The sequence below is a fragment of the Aquarana catesbeiana genome, linkage group LG08 (assembly GCF_042186555.1).
Source record: "Aquarana catesbeiana isolate 2022-GZ linkage group LG08, ASM4218655v1, whole genome shotgun sequence".
In the NCBI taxonomy this organism is placed as follows: Eukaryota; Metazoa; Chordata; class Amphibia; order Anura; family Ranidae; genus Aquarana; species Aquarana catesbeiana.
Window position 1 is genome coordinate 199,838,067 of NC_133331.1, and position 19,246 is coordinate 199,857,312.

Here is a 19,246-nt window from a genome sequence, read left to right on the forward strand (position 1 = left end):
CTCAAACTGAATCCATCTAAAACTGAGCTCTTAATATTTCCTCCCCCACGTGCCCCTTCCTGACTTCCCTGTCAAGATTAATAGCACATCTATCAGTCCGTCCCCGCATGCCAGGGTGCTAGGGGTAACCTTAGACTCTGAACTGCCCTTTCAGGCCAACATACAATCCCTGTCCAAATCATGCCACATTAGCCTCCACAACATTTCCAGAATAAGCCCCTTTTTAACTAATGAAACCACCAAGCTTCTAATTCACTCCCTGGTCATCTCTCGCCTCGACTACTGCAACTCCCTCCTCATTGTATTACCTTTTCATAGACTATCCTCCCTTCAGTCCATAATGAATGCCACTGCAAGACATCCACTTTACCAACCATTCAGTGTCCTCCACCCCTCTCTGCCAATCCCTCCACTGGCTTCCACTCACACAACGAATAAAATTCGAAAGTACTAACAATAGTTTGCAAAGCCATCCATTCTGCCCCCAGCTACATCACTAAAATAATCCCAAAATACCAACCAAGCCGCTCTCTTCGTTCCTCCCAAGACCTCCTGCTCTCTAGCTCCCTGGTCACCTCCTCTCATGCTCACCTCCAGAATTTCTCCAGAGCTTCTCTCATCCTTTGGAACTCCCTACCCCAATCTGTCTGACTGTCCCCTAATCTATCCATCTTTAGACGATCCCTGAAAACCCTTCTCTTTAAAGAAGCCTATCCTGCTTCTAACGAACACTGTTTTACTTCCTCCATCAGGTCATCTCGACAGCTATTACCTTTTGTATCAATTGACCCTTCCTTTTTAGGCTGTAAGCTCTAATGAGCAGGGCCCTCCGATTCCTCTTGTACCAAATTGTAATGTAACTGTAATGTCTGCCTTTATTTTGTTAAGCGCTGTGCAAACTGTTGGCGCTATATAAAACCTGTATAATAATAATAATAACTACACTCATTAATACTTTGGTGAGATTTTTTAACATATGCAATATTACATTTTGAAACACATGCTGTGTTATACTCACTTGGATGAATCAATGAAGTATATTACTAGGGCTCCAATGCTCAGAGCGAAGACCGTCACTACCTGCAGACAAAAAACAATACAATATAATTTACACTTTAAATTATAGTTTATGGCAGTGATATTTTGACATTGAGTTTGGTCATCTACGAGTAGGAATGATGGGAGTTTGCAGATAGCAATCTCAAAATGTAGGCCTAAAATGATGAAACACCTGGACAGTCCCATCATATGTGGTTGGATGAGGCTATGGCAGCCTCTGGAGATAGACGGGTAACTAAAACTATTTATTTGTTAGGGGGGGGTAGCTCTGTGTACCAGTCAAAGTGATTGTTTCATCAGAGTTCGGGGCTTGTGTTCACAGGCTTTTGTTTGCATTAGAGGGGTTTTGCATACCCACACAAGTCCAAGGCCCCGTTCACATCTAGCGATTTGGGATCATGGGCGGAATGATATTTTTTTTTAAATTGAAATGCTGGCAAATCACAGCATACATGTTCCGGTGCCATTAATTTTTTTTAGTTCAATAATTTTTATTGAAGTTTTTTAACAGAGCAATACAAAAAGTGCAAGTTGACTTTCACATATCACTTGAAGTCATAGATAGAAATTGGTAGAAAAACGGTTACAGGCTTATATTAGCAATCATGAACATCGGCGTAACTTTGTGTACAGACTATAGCTTCAAATTGCATGCATTAAAGAAAGAATGGGCGGATCCATAGGGGAATGAGACAGGGATGCCCCCTGTCTCCTCTCCTATTTGCTCTGGCCATTGAGCCACTGGCTGCTAAACTCAGAACTAATGAAATTTTACAGGGAGTTATGGTTGGGGACCTTGAGGAACGTGCATCACTATACGCGGACGACATGCTCCTATATTTGAGAGATTCTGACACATCACTAGCCACGGCAGTCTCCTTGATTAGGGAGTTTGGAGATTTCTCTGGCTTCCGGATCAATTGGACCAAGTCAGTCCTTTTTCCGCTGGATCCACAGCCGGACTTAATCCTCCCAGCCCAGTGCCCTCTGGCCATTGTAGAGAAGTTTAAATACTTGGGAATAATGGTCCAATTACCGGTAGATTAATTCATTGAGACCAATTTGTGGCCTATAATTAGAACGTTTAGTGATAGGATACAGTAATGGAAAGATCTCCCACTTACACTCTATGGTAGGGCCAATTTATTTAAAATGATCTTCCTCCCGAAATTTTTGTATGTACTTTCCAATGCCCAAACATATATCCCGAAAAAAATATTCAAACATATTAATTCCCTATTGACGTCTTTCCTATGGGGTAATAAGACTGCTAGAGTCTCTCTGGAAATACTACAATTGCCAGTTCGGAGGGGTGGATTGGCAATACCTGACCTGCGCCTATATTATTTAGCTTCTCAGTTAGTATTTATCCACTGGAGAATGTTCCCACAGTTAAACAATGCTGCGGTTGCAGTGGAAGCAGCAGCAGTAACTTCATATGAAACCTTACTGAACTTCTTTTTTAGGGGAGAAGTCCCCACTGAAGGGGGCAAAGACATACTCAAATCTGCTAAACGGATATTGGGGATCTGTATAAAACATATACTGGATAATCCTCTTCACTTGTCCCCCAATGCTCCACTATGGTTTAACCCTAACCTAAAAGAATTTCTGTTTGGAAGATGGATTCCGATGGGCCAGGTATGGGTTCACATACCTACATCAGTTATATGTTAATGGGTAACTGAAATCCTTTTCACAGTTAAGAGAATTGAATGTTCCGGAGACATGGGAATACCAGTTCACTAGATTGAGACATGCTGCCCATGCTCAGTTTGGAGTTGGACTGGTGTCACTGGTGAACTCTAAGCTAGAAAAATTACTTGCAGACCCAGACCATACAAAACGAATATCGATATACTACAATATACTAGCAGCAAGAGTGAATCCTAAAGAAAGTAAACTTAGAGAAAAATGGGTAGATATCATACCAGAAATTACAGAGGACCAATGGGAGGAAGTCCTTGCATCATACTTGCCTACGGTTATTTCTGCCAGAGATAAACTGATACAACTTAGATACTTGCATCAAATGTATTATACCTCTCTTAGACTCTATAAAATGGGACGAAGGGAGGACCCCATTTGTCATAAGTGCCTGACGGCAGAAGGATCTTTTATACATATGGTTTGGGAATGTGATAGAGTGAGACAGTTATGGTCACAGGTGACCCAATTTATTGCTGACACCTTAGCTATACCAAACATATGTAGCCCACTTCTTGGTCTACTAGGGGTCATAGAAGATGAAGTCATGAGCAATAACATGAGAACACTATTAAGACTACTGTTTTACTATGTAAGAAAACTAATTGCACTCCACTGGATTAGAAGAGACTGTCTTACATTGAACGCCTGGAAAGGATTAGTTAATGCTAACATCACCATGTATAAAATGACATATGAATCTAGAGGATTGACCAAAAAATTTAATAAAATTTGGGCAAAATGGATTAACTCTGAAAACACGCTGACATGTAACTGCACAAGCTAACTATATATTTCATACGATAATTAAGAGATCTCGTGGGGAGATGAATCACAGCACACGGCACAAATAGTTTACAAGGGACACTTCCCTTCGGTTCTTGGAGTACTGTATGAATAATATAGATTTTGTCTATAGGAACGCAAGTTTTCTTCTCTACTGTGCTTCTGTTTAGACAAAGTTTAGTTTTGATTTGGTTTTCAAAAAGAAAAGCAGCCAAATGTATAAAGAGCAAGACAAACTATAGAGCGGTATAATAAATGTATTAACCTTTTATATATATGCAATTATTGGGAATCTGGATATACTTTAGATTGTACCACATCTGTTTATTGCATTTTGATAATAACCTGTACCAATACCCCATCTGAGAACAAACTGCACCTTAGGAGGGGCATTTCCACCTTGCCCCAGACAGGTATTGAAATTAGTCCCAACTTGAATAAATTGAATAAATTCTAACAATATGACAATGTACTAATAAGCAGAATAATCTAGGCCCATACTTGAATATCTTATTTTTCCACTGGAGTACAACATTTGTAATGTAGAATGTCAATAGGTAGAGGGGCTGGAGCATAACTGTGAATCAGATAAGAAAGTAGGGGAGGAAAGTAATGGGGGGGAGGAGTATAGAGTCTGCAAAGAGGACATTTTTCAGAGTGTAAAGGAGCTGCTCCTTTGAGTGCAGGATTCATCTACATGTAAACTATTTCGGACACTATCTCATGGTAGATTGTGAGAGTCATACCAGTCTGCCCATGGTTGCCAGTTATTTAAGAAAACTGAGTTTCCCAGACATAGAAGCTAACATAAGCTCGTATGTGTAGTGGGTAGAGAGGGTGTGCATAGCATTTTTTATTTCCGGTGCGTTTGGTGATTTCCATAGTCGGAGTTTGACTAATTTAGCCGCTAAGAATAGGTGGGTGGTAAATTGTCTGAGTGCTGGTGGAATATTCTCTATGCCTATATTCGGTGCCATTAATTTTTAACACTGAAACATGGTGCAGTTTTGCCACATTGTAAATAGCACTGCAGTCACCGCAAATCGCATCGCGTTAAGCTTGTCGCCCAAAAGAGAGCAGGAGCGTCTTTTGGGTGACAAGGTTTGCCGTGATTGCAGCTCAAAACCACACTGTGTTTAGGTGCCATTAAAAATGAATGGCACCTACACACGTGTGCTGCGTTTTACCAGCATTGCAATTTGTAATTGCACCGATTCCGCCCGTGATTCCAAATCGCTAGATTTGAACAGGGCCTGACTGCTAAGTACGTGCTTTTATGAGGGTGAATGTGCTGATCACTTCTTGTCTTGGAAAACAAGGGTTATGTATGAATGTCTAAATAAAAGAGTCCAATAACAAAATTTAACTCTGCATTTCTTATCCTTGTCCTTGTCCTTTGTATTGACGGCTAAGTGGCTGGCACTTAAATGTTTTGACATTTTGAATAAACCTCAAACTCTGCTTTACTGCATGACAGTGGTCATGAATTCCACAACGCATTTGGAGGAGAGAGCAAGCAATCAGAGACTTGAGCAGCTCAGCCTGGGTAATGCCTGGTAGATTAGATTATCGGTCGAATGATTGTTGTTTTGCATGCTAATCTCATATCGAATATAAAGAGGTTACTAAAGTTACGAAAATTCTCGTATGACAGAATAAAAATTTGGAAGTGATGTAATGTATTGCAGTGGTCATCAACCCTGTTCCTCAGGGCCCACTAACAGGACAGGTTTTATGTATTACCTTGGGGAGATGCAGACTAGAATCCTGCAATCACTGAGCAGCAAATGAGATCACCTGTGATGTATAGAGGTCGACCGATATGGGTTTTTCTCTGTCCGATGCCGATGCCGATATTTAGAAATCGCGGTGGCCGATGGCCGATATATGATGCCGATTTTTTTGGGCCGATATATTGGGCCGATTTTTTTTTTTTTTCCCCTTCATCTCATAAAATCTAACAGTTAGACCCTTTTCACACTGGGGTGTTTTTTTAGGCGCTTTTGGGCTAAAAATAGCGCCTGTAAAGTGCCTGTAAAACGGCTCCCCTGCAGTCTCAGTGTGATATCCCGAGTGCTTTCACACTGAGGTGATGCGCTGGCAGGATGTTGAAAAAAAGTCCTGCAGGCGGCATCTTTGGAGCGGTGTATACCGCTCCTCCACCACTGCTGCCCATTGAAATGAATGAGCACCGCTGCCGAAGCGCCTGCAAAGCGTTTTGGCAGCAGCACTTCAGGAGTGCATTTAACCCCTTCCTCGGCCTCTAGCTGGGTTATAAGCGACCCGCTAGCAGCCGAATAGCGCCGCTAAAATGACGGTAAAGCGCCGCTAAAACTAACAGCGTTTTACCGTCAACGCATGCCCGCTCCAGTGTGAAAGCAGCCTTAAGTAATAAGTGATACAGAAAATGTTTTACATTTAAACATTTATTGAACAAAACAAACCTCCAATCAGTTCACTTGTATGTAGAATTTAGATTAAAAAAAAAAAAAAAAAAACTATATCTTAAATACACAAAAACAGGTAATCAAAACTTTTGGACGAAAAAAAATGGGCTAACTTTACTGCTTTTTTTTTTTTAAATTAGTGTATTTTTAAAAAAAAAATTGCGTTTGAAAGACCGCTGCGCAAATACCGTGTGACAAAAAATATTGCAACAACCGCTATTTTATTCCCTAGGGTCTCTGCTAAAAAAAATATATATAATGTTTGGGGGTTCTAAGTGATTTTCTAGCAGAAAATACAGGATTTTTACTTGTAAGCAATAAGTGTCAGAAAAGATTGAGTCTTTAAATGGTTAAACTGAGAAATTCTACACACGGAGTTCAGGCTATTGATAAAAGAACTCGAAAAGATACAAATGTATCTTCTTATCAGACTTGAAGGCTGCCCAGAGGAGGAGAGAAGATAACTTCAGACAACTTGCAATTGACTTCTATTACAGAAGTAATTTGCAAGTCCCGCTGAAGTTATAATCGGCTTTTTTTATCAGCACAATCGGCCAATGCCGATTAAGTAAAAAAAGCCAAATATCGGCCGATATATCGGTCGACCTCTAGTGATGTATTTCAGTTATCTTGCAAACCTGGCCTGTTAGTGGGCCCTGAGGACAGGGTTGATGACCACTTGTATTTTTGGATGACAACGGTACTGATTAAATGAAAATCATATGATCTTACAAGAACATTTTTTGTGCTTGTCCCATTGGATAATTTTGCATGAATTGTCGTGATCAGCTCTCGAAAGTACTAACGATCAGATTATCGTACGATCGCTTTGAAAGCAGTATTTTTCGCATGATTTTCTGATCCTGCGTATAGGCCTTTAGAAAGCCTTGAAAATGGGATAGACTATGGCACCGATCAGTTAGGATATTCCAACTTTCCCTCTCCTTTTCTGGGTATTTTTTTACGACTTAATTGGACCAATGACTCTTGGTGAAAAACTGGATGGCCGATTTTAGCAGCCTGCGTGAAAAAGGCACAGTCAAGTTGTCCCAAGAGGCCAAATGCTTGAAAGCAAGTGTGCTGTGTCTGGTCTTCAATTTAAATAAGCTGGCAATTTTGTTACATAGTCAGGTTGAAAAAAGACAGCTCCATCTAGTTTAACCAATAATAGAGAAAAAATAAATAAAACATCATATAATCCCATATACACAATTCTATACCCACAGCTGATACAGAGAAAGGCAAAAAAAACTAGCAAAGCATGATCCAATTTGCTCCAGCAGGGGGAAAAATGGATATTCTCAGGATCAACATTACCTATAAATATGTTATTATCCAGTTATATTATGTACATTTAGGAAAGAATCCAGGCCTTTCTTGGAGCAATCTGAGCTGGCCAGAACCACCTTTGGAGGGAGTCATTTTCAGAGCTCTTACTTTGAAGAAACCTTTCCATATTTGGAGATGAAATCTCTTTTCCTCTAGACGTAAAGAGTGCCCCCTTGTCCTCTGTGATGACCTTAAAGTGAATAACTCAACACCAAGTTCACTATATGGACCCCTTATGCATTTGTACATATGTGGATCATATATTTTCTTTTCTGCTTTGTATATTATATCTCTTATTTAGATCTATGAATTTCTTGATAAATGTGGCTTCTAGTTCCATGGAAACTGGTATATCGCAGGGAGAGACACCCATACGGCGTATAAGAATTATTTTCCAGTCATCTTGTCTCCAACACCCATTAACGATACATTCTGTTTATGCACTGTGTGTTTGGTGACTGTCAATTGAGGAGTGTGCTGAGGACATCCAAAGACTCCAAAGACATGCTGGTAGGTTATTTGGCTTCTGTCCAAAATTGGCCCTAGTATATGAATGTGAGTTGGGGACTTTGCATTGTGGGCTCCTTGAGGGTAGGGACCGATGTGAGTGTGCAATGTATGTGTAAATTGACGGCGCTATATGGGTACCTTAAATAAAAATAATAATATAATAGATGAGCATCTTAATAAGATGCAATGTACAGGGACAGGGATAATTGTAGACACGCACACTCACTTGGGTTGAACTGGATGGACTGGTGTCTTTATTCAACCTTACTAACTATGTGACATCTTGTGGCCAAAAGCTAAGTTATGTTATATTAGGCTTACCATGGGGATGGACTTCCTGGTGGCTACAGAGGTACTTTGATTCAGTCAGCCTTCATTCATTTGCCTATTTACATTCTCATGTACCTACAGTTATCTATCAGGGCTTCAACATATCAACACACACATTGAACCACAGAGAATCAGTTCTGGGATTGCTGTTCTCTAGAAGCAGACCGCTCCATTTGCATTACGTCAAATGGACTGACAGTGATTGAATGGAAGTCACTGATCTAGTTTGAGCCAATTAACTTTCTTTTTTTTTAAACAATAGATTTTTATTGAAGGTATTTAGTTAACAATACAGACTGATATTGTCACGTATCCATTTAGCTTTCATCTCATCCTGTACAGCGTGGACTTCCAATATTTCCTGTTCCCATTCCCAGGGGTGTATGTGCAATGTGGTGTTTGAATGTGGTGTGCTGCCAGCAGCTTCCTGAACCAGTTAGGACAACGTCATGTTTATAATATTTTGCAATGGTGGTAGTGTGCTTTTTATATTTTGATAACTCTTGTCCAATAAAGCTGTGAATTTTTACTATACCGCTAGTGTCCCTGCACATGATGTTCTTGGGGATCTTCAATCCTTTTTCTTACATGTTGATCACATCCCCCCCTAATCTCCTCTTCTCAAGAGAGAATAAATTCAGCTCCTCTGAACCTTGCTCATAGCGGAGCTCCTCCATGCCTCTTATGAGTTTGGTTTCCCTTCTCTGCACTTTCTCCAGTTCCCCCATATCCTTTTTGAGAACTGGTGCCCAAAACTGAACTGCATATTCCAGATGAGGTCTTACTTATGAATTGTACAGGGTCAAAAGGATATATTTCTCTCTGCAGTCCATATCTCTCTTAATACAAGAAAGGACTTTGCTCGCTTTGGAAACCGCAGCTTGGCATTGCATGCTATTATTGAGCTTATGATCTACCAAAACCCCCAAATCCTTCTCCACCATTGATTCCCCCAGTTGTACTCCCCCTAGTATGTATGATTCATGCATATTCTTAGCCCCCAAGTATATAACTTTACATTTATCAACATTAAACCTCATTTGCCACCTAGTTGTCCAATTAAACAGTAAAGATATTAAAAAGTAAGAGTCCCAACACTGAACCTTGGGGTTCACCACTAATAACCTTAGACCATTCAGAGTAAGAATTAATAAAGTGGAGTTCCACCCACTTTTACAACTCTTCAGCATCCCTGACTAAACTGTGCACTGTAAACAAATTGGATATTGTTTAATTTTTTTTCTCAGCACCTACTGTATATCTGCTGTATTTATTTTTCTCTTCCTCCTCCCTGGCCGCGGCCCATCGCATCATTTCCTGTTTGCAATGCCTTCTGGGAAGGAGCAGCAACTTCCTCTGAAACTGCCGTTGCTATGGAAACCTGACCTGAAACCTATTACACTGCTTGTGCTGCACTGAGCAGGTGCGAGATCTGCAAGGATGAGATCCAGGAAGAAATACAGTCTGGCTTCAGATGCCCACACTTAAGATGGTCACAGCCTGCTGTAAGTTTATAAAATAACAAACTACTGCTATAAACTAACAAAACAGACCTTAGTTTACAGACTAACTTTACTAGAATACATTAAGCTTGTGTATTATAGGGGTATTTTTATTTAAAAAGTATAATTTCGGCCGGAACACCACTTTAAGTATAATATATCATTAAGTATAATTATCATTAATCACTACTCTCTGAATTCTGTCTTTTAGCCAATTTTCGATCCATTTACAAACTGATCTTTCCAAGTCTGGAGACTTTACCTTGCAAAATCCAAGTATATCACGTCCACAGCCACCCCTCTGTCCAAGATTTTACTTACCTCTTCATAAAAAGAAATCAGTTTTGTTTGGCAACTTCTGTCTGTCATGAATCCATGCTGTCTGTTGCTTAAAATATTTTTTTCCAGCAATAACTCATCTATGTGGCCTTTTATTATAAACACTCCAGCATCTTCCTGACTATAGCTGTTCCATGGTCCAGCTGCACCAAAGAAAAACCTTGAAGGCAAGGAAACTGTCAACACGAGACAAAGTACAGTCTTTGTAATAAATGACCCTGACACGTGGAGGAGTGAATGTTGTGAGACATAACCTAAACCTTTCAGTAACTACTAACCAATCTGTCTTAAGCCTCATAGTGCACTACAAAGCTCCCATAGTGAAAAAGATGAAAACAATTGTACAACAGTTGTTGTACTTCCAATGATCCTATTGACCATTTAAAGTGTTACTAAAGCCAGGACCCTGCATTCACTATATCTGGTCTCCCATAGTACACACAACATGGAAATGCAATAGTTTTAGTAATTATAAACTGCTAAATACCTTTTCTCATCAGCGGTATATAGCAGTATTGTGACTTCCATCAGTGTCTGGTTAAAGCTTGTAGGAAGAGTTTTCATTCTCCTCTGATTGTTCTATGAGGCTGCAGGACCCCTGACCCTCTGTCTAGACAGTGCTGATTGGCCCTGCGCTGATCACATGCACTCTCCCTCACTCTGTACGCTGAGTTATACATAACTACTGACCACTGCACTCTTTATACTATATTTTACATGATATAAGTGTTTATTTTCTAAATTGGTTGCTAAGCAGTCATTGACTATTTAACCACTTCAGCCCTGGAAGGATTTTCCCCCTTAATGACCAGGCCATTTTTTGCGATATGGCACTGAGTTGCTTTAACTGGCAATTATGCGGTCATGTGACACTGTACCCAAATAAAATTAAAAAGCATATTAGGAAGGCTAGGCCAGAAATGGCATTGGAAAAGGCTTCTATTTATTATGAAAAGTGAACTGCTGCCTGAAAAGGTGAACTCATCCTTTAACCACTTAAGGGCCAGAAGATTTGCCCCTTAATGACCAGGCCATTTTTTTCTATACAGCATTGCTTTATTTTAACTGACAATTGCATGGTTGTGCGACATTGTACCCAAACAAAATTGACGTCCTTTTTTTACCACAAATAGAGCTTTCTTTTGGTGGTATTTGATCCCCTCTGCAGTTTTTACTTTTTGCGCTATAAACAAAAAAAAGAGAAACAATTTTGAAAAAAAAACAATATTTTTTACTTTCTCCTATAAATCCAATAAAAATATGTAAAAAAATTAATTTCTTCATCAATTTAGGCCAATTTGTATTCTGCTACATATTTTTGGGAAAATCCCATTTAGTATATATTGATTGGTTTGCGCAAAAGTTATCACGTCTAACTATGAGATAGATTTAGGGACTTTATTTATTTTACTAGTAATGGCGGCGATCAGAGATTTTTTGCGGGACTGCGACTTTGTGGTGGACAAATTGGGGCCAAGCAGCACTGTGTGTGTGAATGGATAATGTCCATTCTCGAGAGTGAGCCTGCTCAGGTGCCCCCATAACAAGAGACTTGCTATTGGGGGCACTTGGTAAGGGGAGGAGCCAGGACTGCCGGCAGGGGACCCAAAAAGAAGAGGATCGGAGCTGCTCTGTGCAAAACCACTGCATAGAGCAGGTAGGTATAACATGCATGATATTTAAAAAAAAAAAAAAAAAAAAAAAAAACCTTTAGAATCACTTTATTCATGCCTCTTTAAGACCCTCTCACTGTCAGCGCAATTTGGCCATGTCCCCCATAGCACCGCTTTACTACTTTCCTCCAGGGCCCAAGGAAAGGGGTATCTGCAAACATTCCCTGACAAAAAAAATAACTGGTAAAGACAAACATTACACTGCCAAGTGTGTCTTGCTTATGCTTGAAATAGGTTGCACTAGTGAGCTACACATTGACCAAACATATACAAATACCATATATTACATAGTACATGCTGTAAAACAAGACTTATGCACAAAAGTTTCTATGCAGCACAATAACTGCATGTTTGCTTGCTCTCATTATCAACTACACACGGGATAATATTCATCTGCTGGTATCTGTGGAGAGAGTATTGCGTTGTTTTGTCCAAAAACCATTGTATTTGTCAATGAGCGACCATCATTTGAAATAACTGATTACAAATAAGAAAAAAGGATCTCTACAAATGCCTGAATTGTCACATCAGGTACCATATCACCGCATCTTTGCCTAGCATTAAGAAGTAATGACACAAATAACGAGTCCTTTATTCTATTACACCCCTCCAGTTCAGATCTCATTTATTATTAAGGGATTTCTTTCAGCAGGTGTCTTGGAAAAGCAATCAACACACAGAGATGTTTATCAGACAAATAAATGGTATCTTAGTCTTATCACAGTCTACCATCTGTAGGACAATGGTGTAAAGAGAATGAGGACATTTTCTTGTAACTCTATGCTTACCAAGGAGGGCAAACTACAAGCAAGATTTCTCCAACATTGACAGCATGGGAATTTGTGGTACAGATTAAAGGGACACGGTCACTTTTGTATATACAGTATCTCACAAAAATGAGTACACTCCTCACATTTTTGTAAATATTTTATTATATCTTTTCATGTCACAACACTGAAGAAATGACACTTTGCTACAATGTAAAGTAGTGAGTGTACGGCTTGTATGACAGTGTAAGTTTGCTGTCCCTTCAAAATAACGCAACATACAACCATTAATGTCTAAACCGCTGGCAACAAAAGTGAGTGCACCCCTAAATGAAAATGTCCAAATTGGGCCCAAAGTGTCAATATTTTGTGTGGCCACCATTATTTTCCAGCTCTGTCTTAACCCTCTTGGGCATGGAGTCCACCAGAACTTCACTGGAGTCCTCTTCCACTCCTCCATGATGACACCACGGAGCTGGTAGATGTTAGAGACCTTGCGCTAACATCTGAAGACATGCTTGGCCAGTCCATCAGCTTTACCCTCAGCTTCTTTAGTAAGGCAGTGGTCATCTTGGAGGTGTGTCTGGGGTCGTTATGTTAGAATACTGCCCTGCGGCCCAGATTCTGAAGGGAGGGGATCATGCTCTGATTCAGTATGTCACAGTACATGTTGGCATTCATGGTTCCCTTAAACTGTAGCTGCCCAGTGCTGGCAGCACTCACGCAGCACCAGACCATGACACTCCCACCACCATGCTTGACTGTAGGAAGGACACACTTGTCTTTGTACTCCTCACTTCGTTGCCGCCACACACGCTTAACACAATCTGAACCAAATAAGTGTATCTTGGTCTCATCAGACCACAGGGCATGGTTCCAGTAATCCATGTCCTTAGTCTGCTTGTCTTCAGCAAACTGTTTGCGTGCTTTCTTGTGCATCATCTTTAGAAGAGGCTTCCTTTTGGGACGACAGCCATGCAGACCAATTTGATGTAGTGTGCGGCATATGGTCTGAGCACTGACAGGCTGACCCCCCACCACTTCAACCTCTGCAGCAATGCTGGCAGCACTCATACGTCTATCTCCCAAAGACAACCTCTGGATATGACACTGAGCATGTGGACTCGACTTCTTTGGCTGACCATGGCAAGGCTGGTTCTGAGTGGAACCTGTCCTGTTAAACCGCTGTATGGTCTTGGCCACCGTGCTGCAGCTCAGTTTCAGGGTCTCGGCAATCTTCTTATAGCCTGGGCCAGGGGCAGGCACCCTCGGCCCTCTAGCTGCCGTGAAACTACAAAGTCCCTTGAGACATTGCAAGACCCTGATAATCACAAGCATGATGGGATTTGTAGTTTGACCACAGCTGGAGTGCCGAGGTTGTCTACCCTTGGCCATCTTTATGTAGAACAACAATTCTTTTTTTAAGATCCTCAGAGAGTTCTTTGCCATGAGGTGCCATGTTGAACTTCCAGTGACCTGTATGAGAGAGTGAGAGTTATAACTCCAAATTTAACACACCAGCTCGCCATTCTCATCTGAGACCTTGTAACACTATTGAGTCACATGACAACGGAAAGGGAAAATGGCTAATTGGGCCCAATTTGGACATTTTCACTTAGGGGTGTACTCAGTTTTGTTGCCAGCAGTTTAGACATTAATGGCTGTGTGTTGAGTTATTTTGAGGGGACAGCAAATTTACACTGTTATACAAGCTGTACACTCACTACTTTACATTGTAGCAAAGTGTAATTTCTTCAGTGTTGTCACATGAAAAGATATAAAATATTTACAAAAATGTGCTGCTGCTCTTCCATCTTGGATGGGTCTTCTGCTGGGGATCATCCTGGATTACTGCATTGCACAAAGCTCGACCGCTGGCCATGGAGGCTTGAATTTAACATCATCTCAATCTGGATGTTACATGCGTTACATTTCTGGACCCTTAATGTTCTTAATGCACTAGGCCTGTGCACCCTTTGTTTTCTTCTTGCCCACTGCCATATCCCTTGCACTCCTCTCCTGCACATATTGCCCATAATGCGGCATTCACACCATAGCAACGTGTGAACATGTGCAAAATTTCACGACTTTGCGGGTGTTTGTAAAATGCAACAAAGTCAAGCTTGCGGTGCCATTCATTACTAATCAGCACCCCGAATTGGGGCAAGCAAAAAATTGCACATTTTTGCGCACAAACAAAAAATAGCAAATGTGCCAAAACTTGCAGTTGAACACCCAAAGCTTGAAGCTCAAGAAGTTGCAAGAGCTTCTTTGGAGCATTTGTCACACATAGGGCAGCCCAATGAAATGCATGGGCTGCACACGTGCAAAGTGCAAGAACACATGCAACGTGCTGCATAGTTTTATACCCTGTAGCCTAGTACACACATTGGCCCTCTGCGTGTTCTCTACACTTCTCTTGCATTCCTCTCCTACACAATACTGCCCTCTGTCATATCCTCTGCACTTCTCTCCTGCACATACTGCCCCCATCATACCCTCTTATAAGACTCTCCTGCACATACACTATATTATTATATTATATATTGTCCTATACTCTGCACTCCTCTCCTGCATAAACTGCTTCCTGGTATAGCCTTTAGATTCCTCTTCTGTACAAACTGCACCCCACCCCGTTCTATCCTCTGCAATCCTTTCCTGTACATATTCCCCCTGTAAGGGTCCATTCACATGGAGCACTTGACTGTGTAGGTCTGTGTTTTCCTGGCACATGGATGCACGGGTGTTGCATGCGTTCCCATGCTGGCAGTCCATAGAAGTCTATTGGGACATGAGACTGCATAGACAGAGTCGCTGTGTCCCCAATATGACATGTCCATGTATGTGGGTGCTGGTCCTCAAACCTGCCTTGTGTGCATTCAGGGACCAGCACCCACATGCACTTGCATGTCATATTGGGACACAGCAGCTCTGTCCATGCAGCCGAGTGTCCCAATAGCCATCTATGGACTGCCAGCACAGGGATGCACAACACCACCTGTAAATCCCTGTGCTAGGAATACACAAACCTACACGGGACAAGCAGTCGAACCTCGTGTGAATGGATCCTTACATCCCTCTGCTGCACAAACTTCCCACTATCATTTCCTGTGCTATACCCTTATTTACATATTGCCCCACCCCGTCATACCTTCCATACTTTTCTCCTGCACATATTGCCTACTGTTATACCCACCTTACCTTCCCTTTCACATATTGCCTACTGTTATACAAGAAAGAGATGTACTCAAGATAGAAGGTAAGGTGGGTATATTATTATAACTTCAGCATGCTATTTGTTTAACATTTTTTTTTAAATCACGAAAAACAAAAAGTTGTGAAGTGGCTTTTCTATATATATTAACAAAAGTATATGAACGGAGACCTGTTTTATTACAAAATGAAAGATGCTATTATAAAGTTTATCCTGCAAGCCGACATATTTAGGTACAAGGGAACTTTAATTATTTTGTATGTAGTTAATTATACCCACATTGGTCAACTTCAGATTGGTTATAACAAATCAAGCAAATGCCAATTGATCTCTCCATACTTAAATTCACAGGTTTGTCATCCTGCTGTAGAAACTATGAGGGGGTCTCACTTACTACTGGAATCGTTCATTTACTTTATATTATGGAAAACAGTTGCAGCAGAAAGAATGAGGCTACAGGGCATTTTAATAGTCAGAGATGGGAGAAGAAGTGGAAAGATCTGGAGACTGGAGTCCTCAATATAAAAGAAAGTGTCATTCAGCTCACTAGCATCTAACCAATGCTACCATATCTTTATTATTGGACCAATCCTTTAAATAATGTACTATTCATCCAAACAATAAAATGTATCATTTACCAATGTACCATTGGTAAGTAAATCTATATACATACCTCAGTTTTTAGCTGTCACATACTCTTTTAAGACTGATGCTTTAAAGAAACATCATTATGTATTATATTAAAAAACAAACCTGATTATTAAAATTGATATTTTAATACACATCATATTTTTGGGGGACAGATAAGGCTTTATTGGGTAGCAAATTTGGATACTTATTTTTTGTTTCCTTGGTTTTTAGGGGGGGGGGGGGGATAGCAAAACTTTTTTTGCTTTGGCTGTAATTTTAATAAATCAATATATACCGAATGTGTGCACCAACATATATTTATGCAAAATAATAGCCACAAAGTGTGCTGCCTAAAATGTTATCACATTAGTGCAACTTTTCTGGAACATAGCAGAATGGCACAGTACCAAATCAAATGAACATAGGATTTTACTCTAGGAGAGCTTTGTTCCTTTTTCAATGCTACATTGCAACGCATGCAAAATGGTTTGCGTAAATTGTTAGCATAACATTAAAGGGGAACTTTATTCATAACAGTGTGATAATTAATGTTCTTTAACAAACGAACATACATTCCACATGAATAATTATGCCACTAAAATGAGTGTGTGCTGTAAATTGCCTTCAGCATCGCTCCTGTTTCTTCTTGCTGGAGGTCGTCATTTTGTTGAAGCCCAAAGGAGTCACTTGCTTATTGGAAACTTCCTCCCTCTCTTTCATCTCAAAAACTACATGTCACTTTATGCAATATAATATGTACATTTCCAGCCTTGATTGTATGTCTTGACTCAGAGAGGAAGGCTGAAACTTTACAGTGCTAAAGTTCACAGGCAGTGAATGAGGAAGAAAGGAGAGACTATGAGGGAGATAAGAGAATACATTCACCTTGTATGGCAACCCTTACATTTATAATTTTGTTAAACCGAAATGTCTGGTAGAACGAAAAAAAAAAAAAGATCTGCTTTCCCTGATCCAATTTCCCCATCCACACATTTGATGTGGATGGGGGAATCCTCCCACTGGGCTTTGCGTTCTGACGGCAGGGAGCCTTCTCCACTGTCAAAATATAATGCTCAGTGCTGCCGGCTATAGCCAGTGGCGCTGATTGATCGGGAAAAACTAGACAGGGTGGTTGTACAGAAGTCAATATACATTTGAATGATCCCTGCTGAACCAGGCAAATTTAGATCCATGTATGAAGGAATAAAGTTCAACTCTTTTTTGTCTCTCTGACAGCAGAGTTTGGCACCTTTCAGGGGGGAGCGGGTACCTGTTTTTGACAGGTACCTGTCCCCACATCCGGGAGACCTCACCATGGCAAAGTCCCCCGGAAGTTTGCCCCCCCCTCCTCCTTCCACCGCCATCGGGCCATTCAGAAAGAACAGCACGCTTTGCGCATGTGCAGTAGGAACCAGCTGTGAAGCTGCAAGGCTTTAGTGCCAGTTTCCCTTACAAGGAATGGTGGCGGCATCGTCTGGGATCCCTGGACAGGTAAGTGTCCTTATATTAAAAGTCAGCAGCTACAGTATTTTTAGCTGCTGACTTATTTTTTTGGGGGGGTGGGGGGTTGGGGGGCTGGAGCTTCGCTTTAAAGGTGTCAGCTGATCAACCCTGAGTGGCTCTGATTTTAGGCACAGTGCAGCTCTACATGTGCAGAGCAGGGTGAGACAGTGTATTACTGGATGTTAAAGGACAAGTTCATGTAAATATTACTTTCACAGTTCTACAGTTAAAAAATGAACCCCTTACAGTAGTGATTATCTTTTTTGTACTATAAAGGGCTAATTTTCGTTTTTTTAACCCCATTTTGTTACTAAACATCTTAGACCTGGTTCACAATGATGTGGTTTTTGCAGAAAGGCACTACAGTTCATTTACATGGTTTCCTATGGAACATGTTCACATCTATGCTTTTTTCAGCCGCTCTGCGTTCAAAATGCACTGGGTTTGCAATCTGCTGCAAGTGTCATTATACTCCTAACTCCACCCAAAACGCAGACTGCAAATGCAGTATGTGCACCTGTACCAGGTCGCATGGTACCACAATACCATGCAATCTGGTTGTAGTGATTTTTTTTTTTTTTTTGCATGCACGCACTACTTTTGATTTAATTCAGTGCAATTTCAGCCCATGTAAATGACTGGGCTGAAAATCACACCACACTGAGGTGTCATGAAACTGAGATGAGCTGTGATACTGACGATTGCAGCTCATCTCAGAATTCTTCCTCCCAGATTCTCCAACCCAGAGGTGGGAGAGATAATCCCCGGAGAAGTGAGGAAGGACGAAAATTATTGACCTCCTTCTTCCTCGACCACACCCTGCCATTCACAAACCTCCCAAAACTGGCGAAGCAGGTTAGAAACACTATATTTTGTGTAGGGGGACTTTAACTTTATTAAAGCGGTTGTATACCCTTTTTTTTTTACTTTGACCTACAGATAAGCCTATAATAAGGCTTACCTGTAGGTAAAAAGAATATCTCCTAAACCGTACAGGTTTAGGAGATACTCCCCTTGCATGCAGCCGCTGAGCTTCCCGGCTGAAAGGTCCGGCGGATGCAAATGAGTCTCCCGCGCGCACGTCAGGAGTGATGACATTGCGGCTCCGGTCACTCACAGCGCCGGAGCCGCGATACCCGGAAGACACGCCAAGGGAAAATGTCTGCTCCCTCGGCGTGGACTGAGATCACCTGCCGACGCTTCATTCTAAGGTATTTCATAATGAGCTAGTATGTGGTGCATACTAGCTTATTATGCCTTTTGCTATACAGGTTTAAAAAAAAAAAAAAAAAAAAAAATCTGCGGGTTTACTACCACTTTAATTTGAGGTGTAGTATGGAGGTACTGAGGAGAACGGTCTCCTCTGGGATTGCCTGTGTACTCAGCAGCAGTAATTCACCGCTGCTTAGAAAATGGACACCTCTGTGTTTCACAGATTTTCTGTTACTGT

At 41.0% G+C, this 19,246-nt stretch overlaps 1 protein-coding gene across 24 annotated transcripts in view; it reads right to left on the bottom strand.

Annotated features, from left to right (window-relative positions):
• Positions 1-19,246, bottom strand: part of KCNMA1 (potassium calcium-activated channel subfamily M alpha 1) — a 1,086,632-nt gene that overhangs the window by 716,341 nt on the left and 351,045 nt on the right. For all 24 annotated transcript variants that reach the window (XM_073596784.1, XM_073596787.1, XM_073596785.1 and 21 more), the window contains exon 3: positions 1,019-1,080. In XM_073596784.1, coding sequence (XP_073452885.1) covers positions 1,019-1,080 — 62 coding nt within the window. The remainder of the gene's footprint in view (positions 1-1,018; positions 1,081-19,246) is intronic.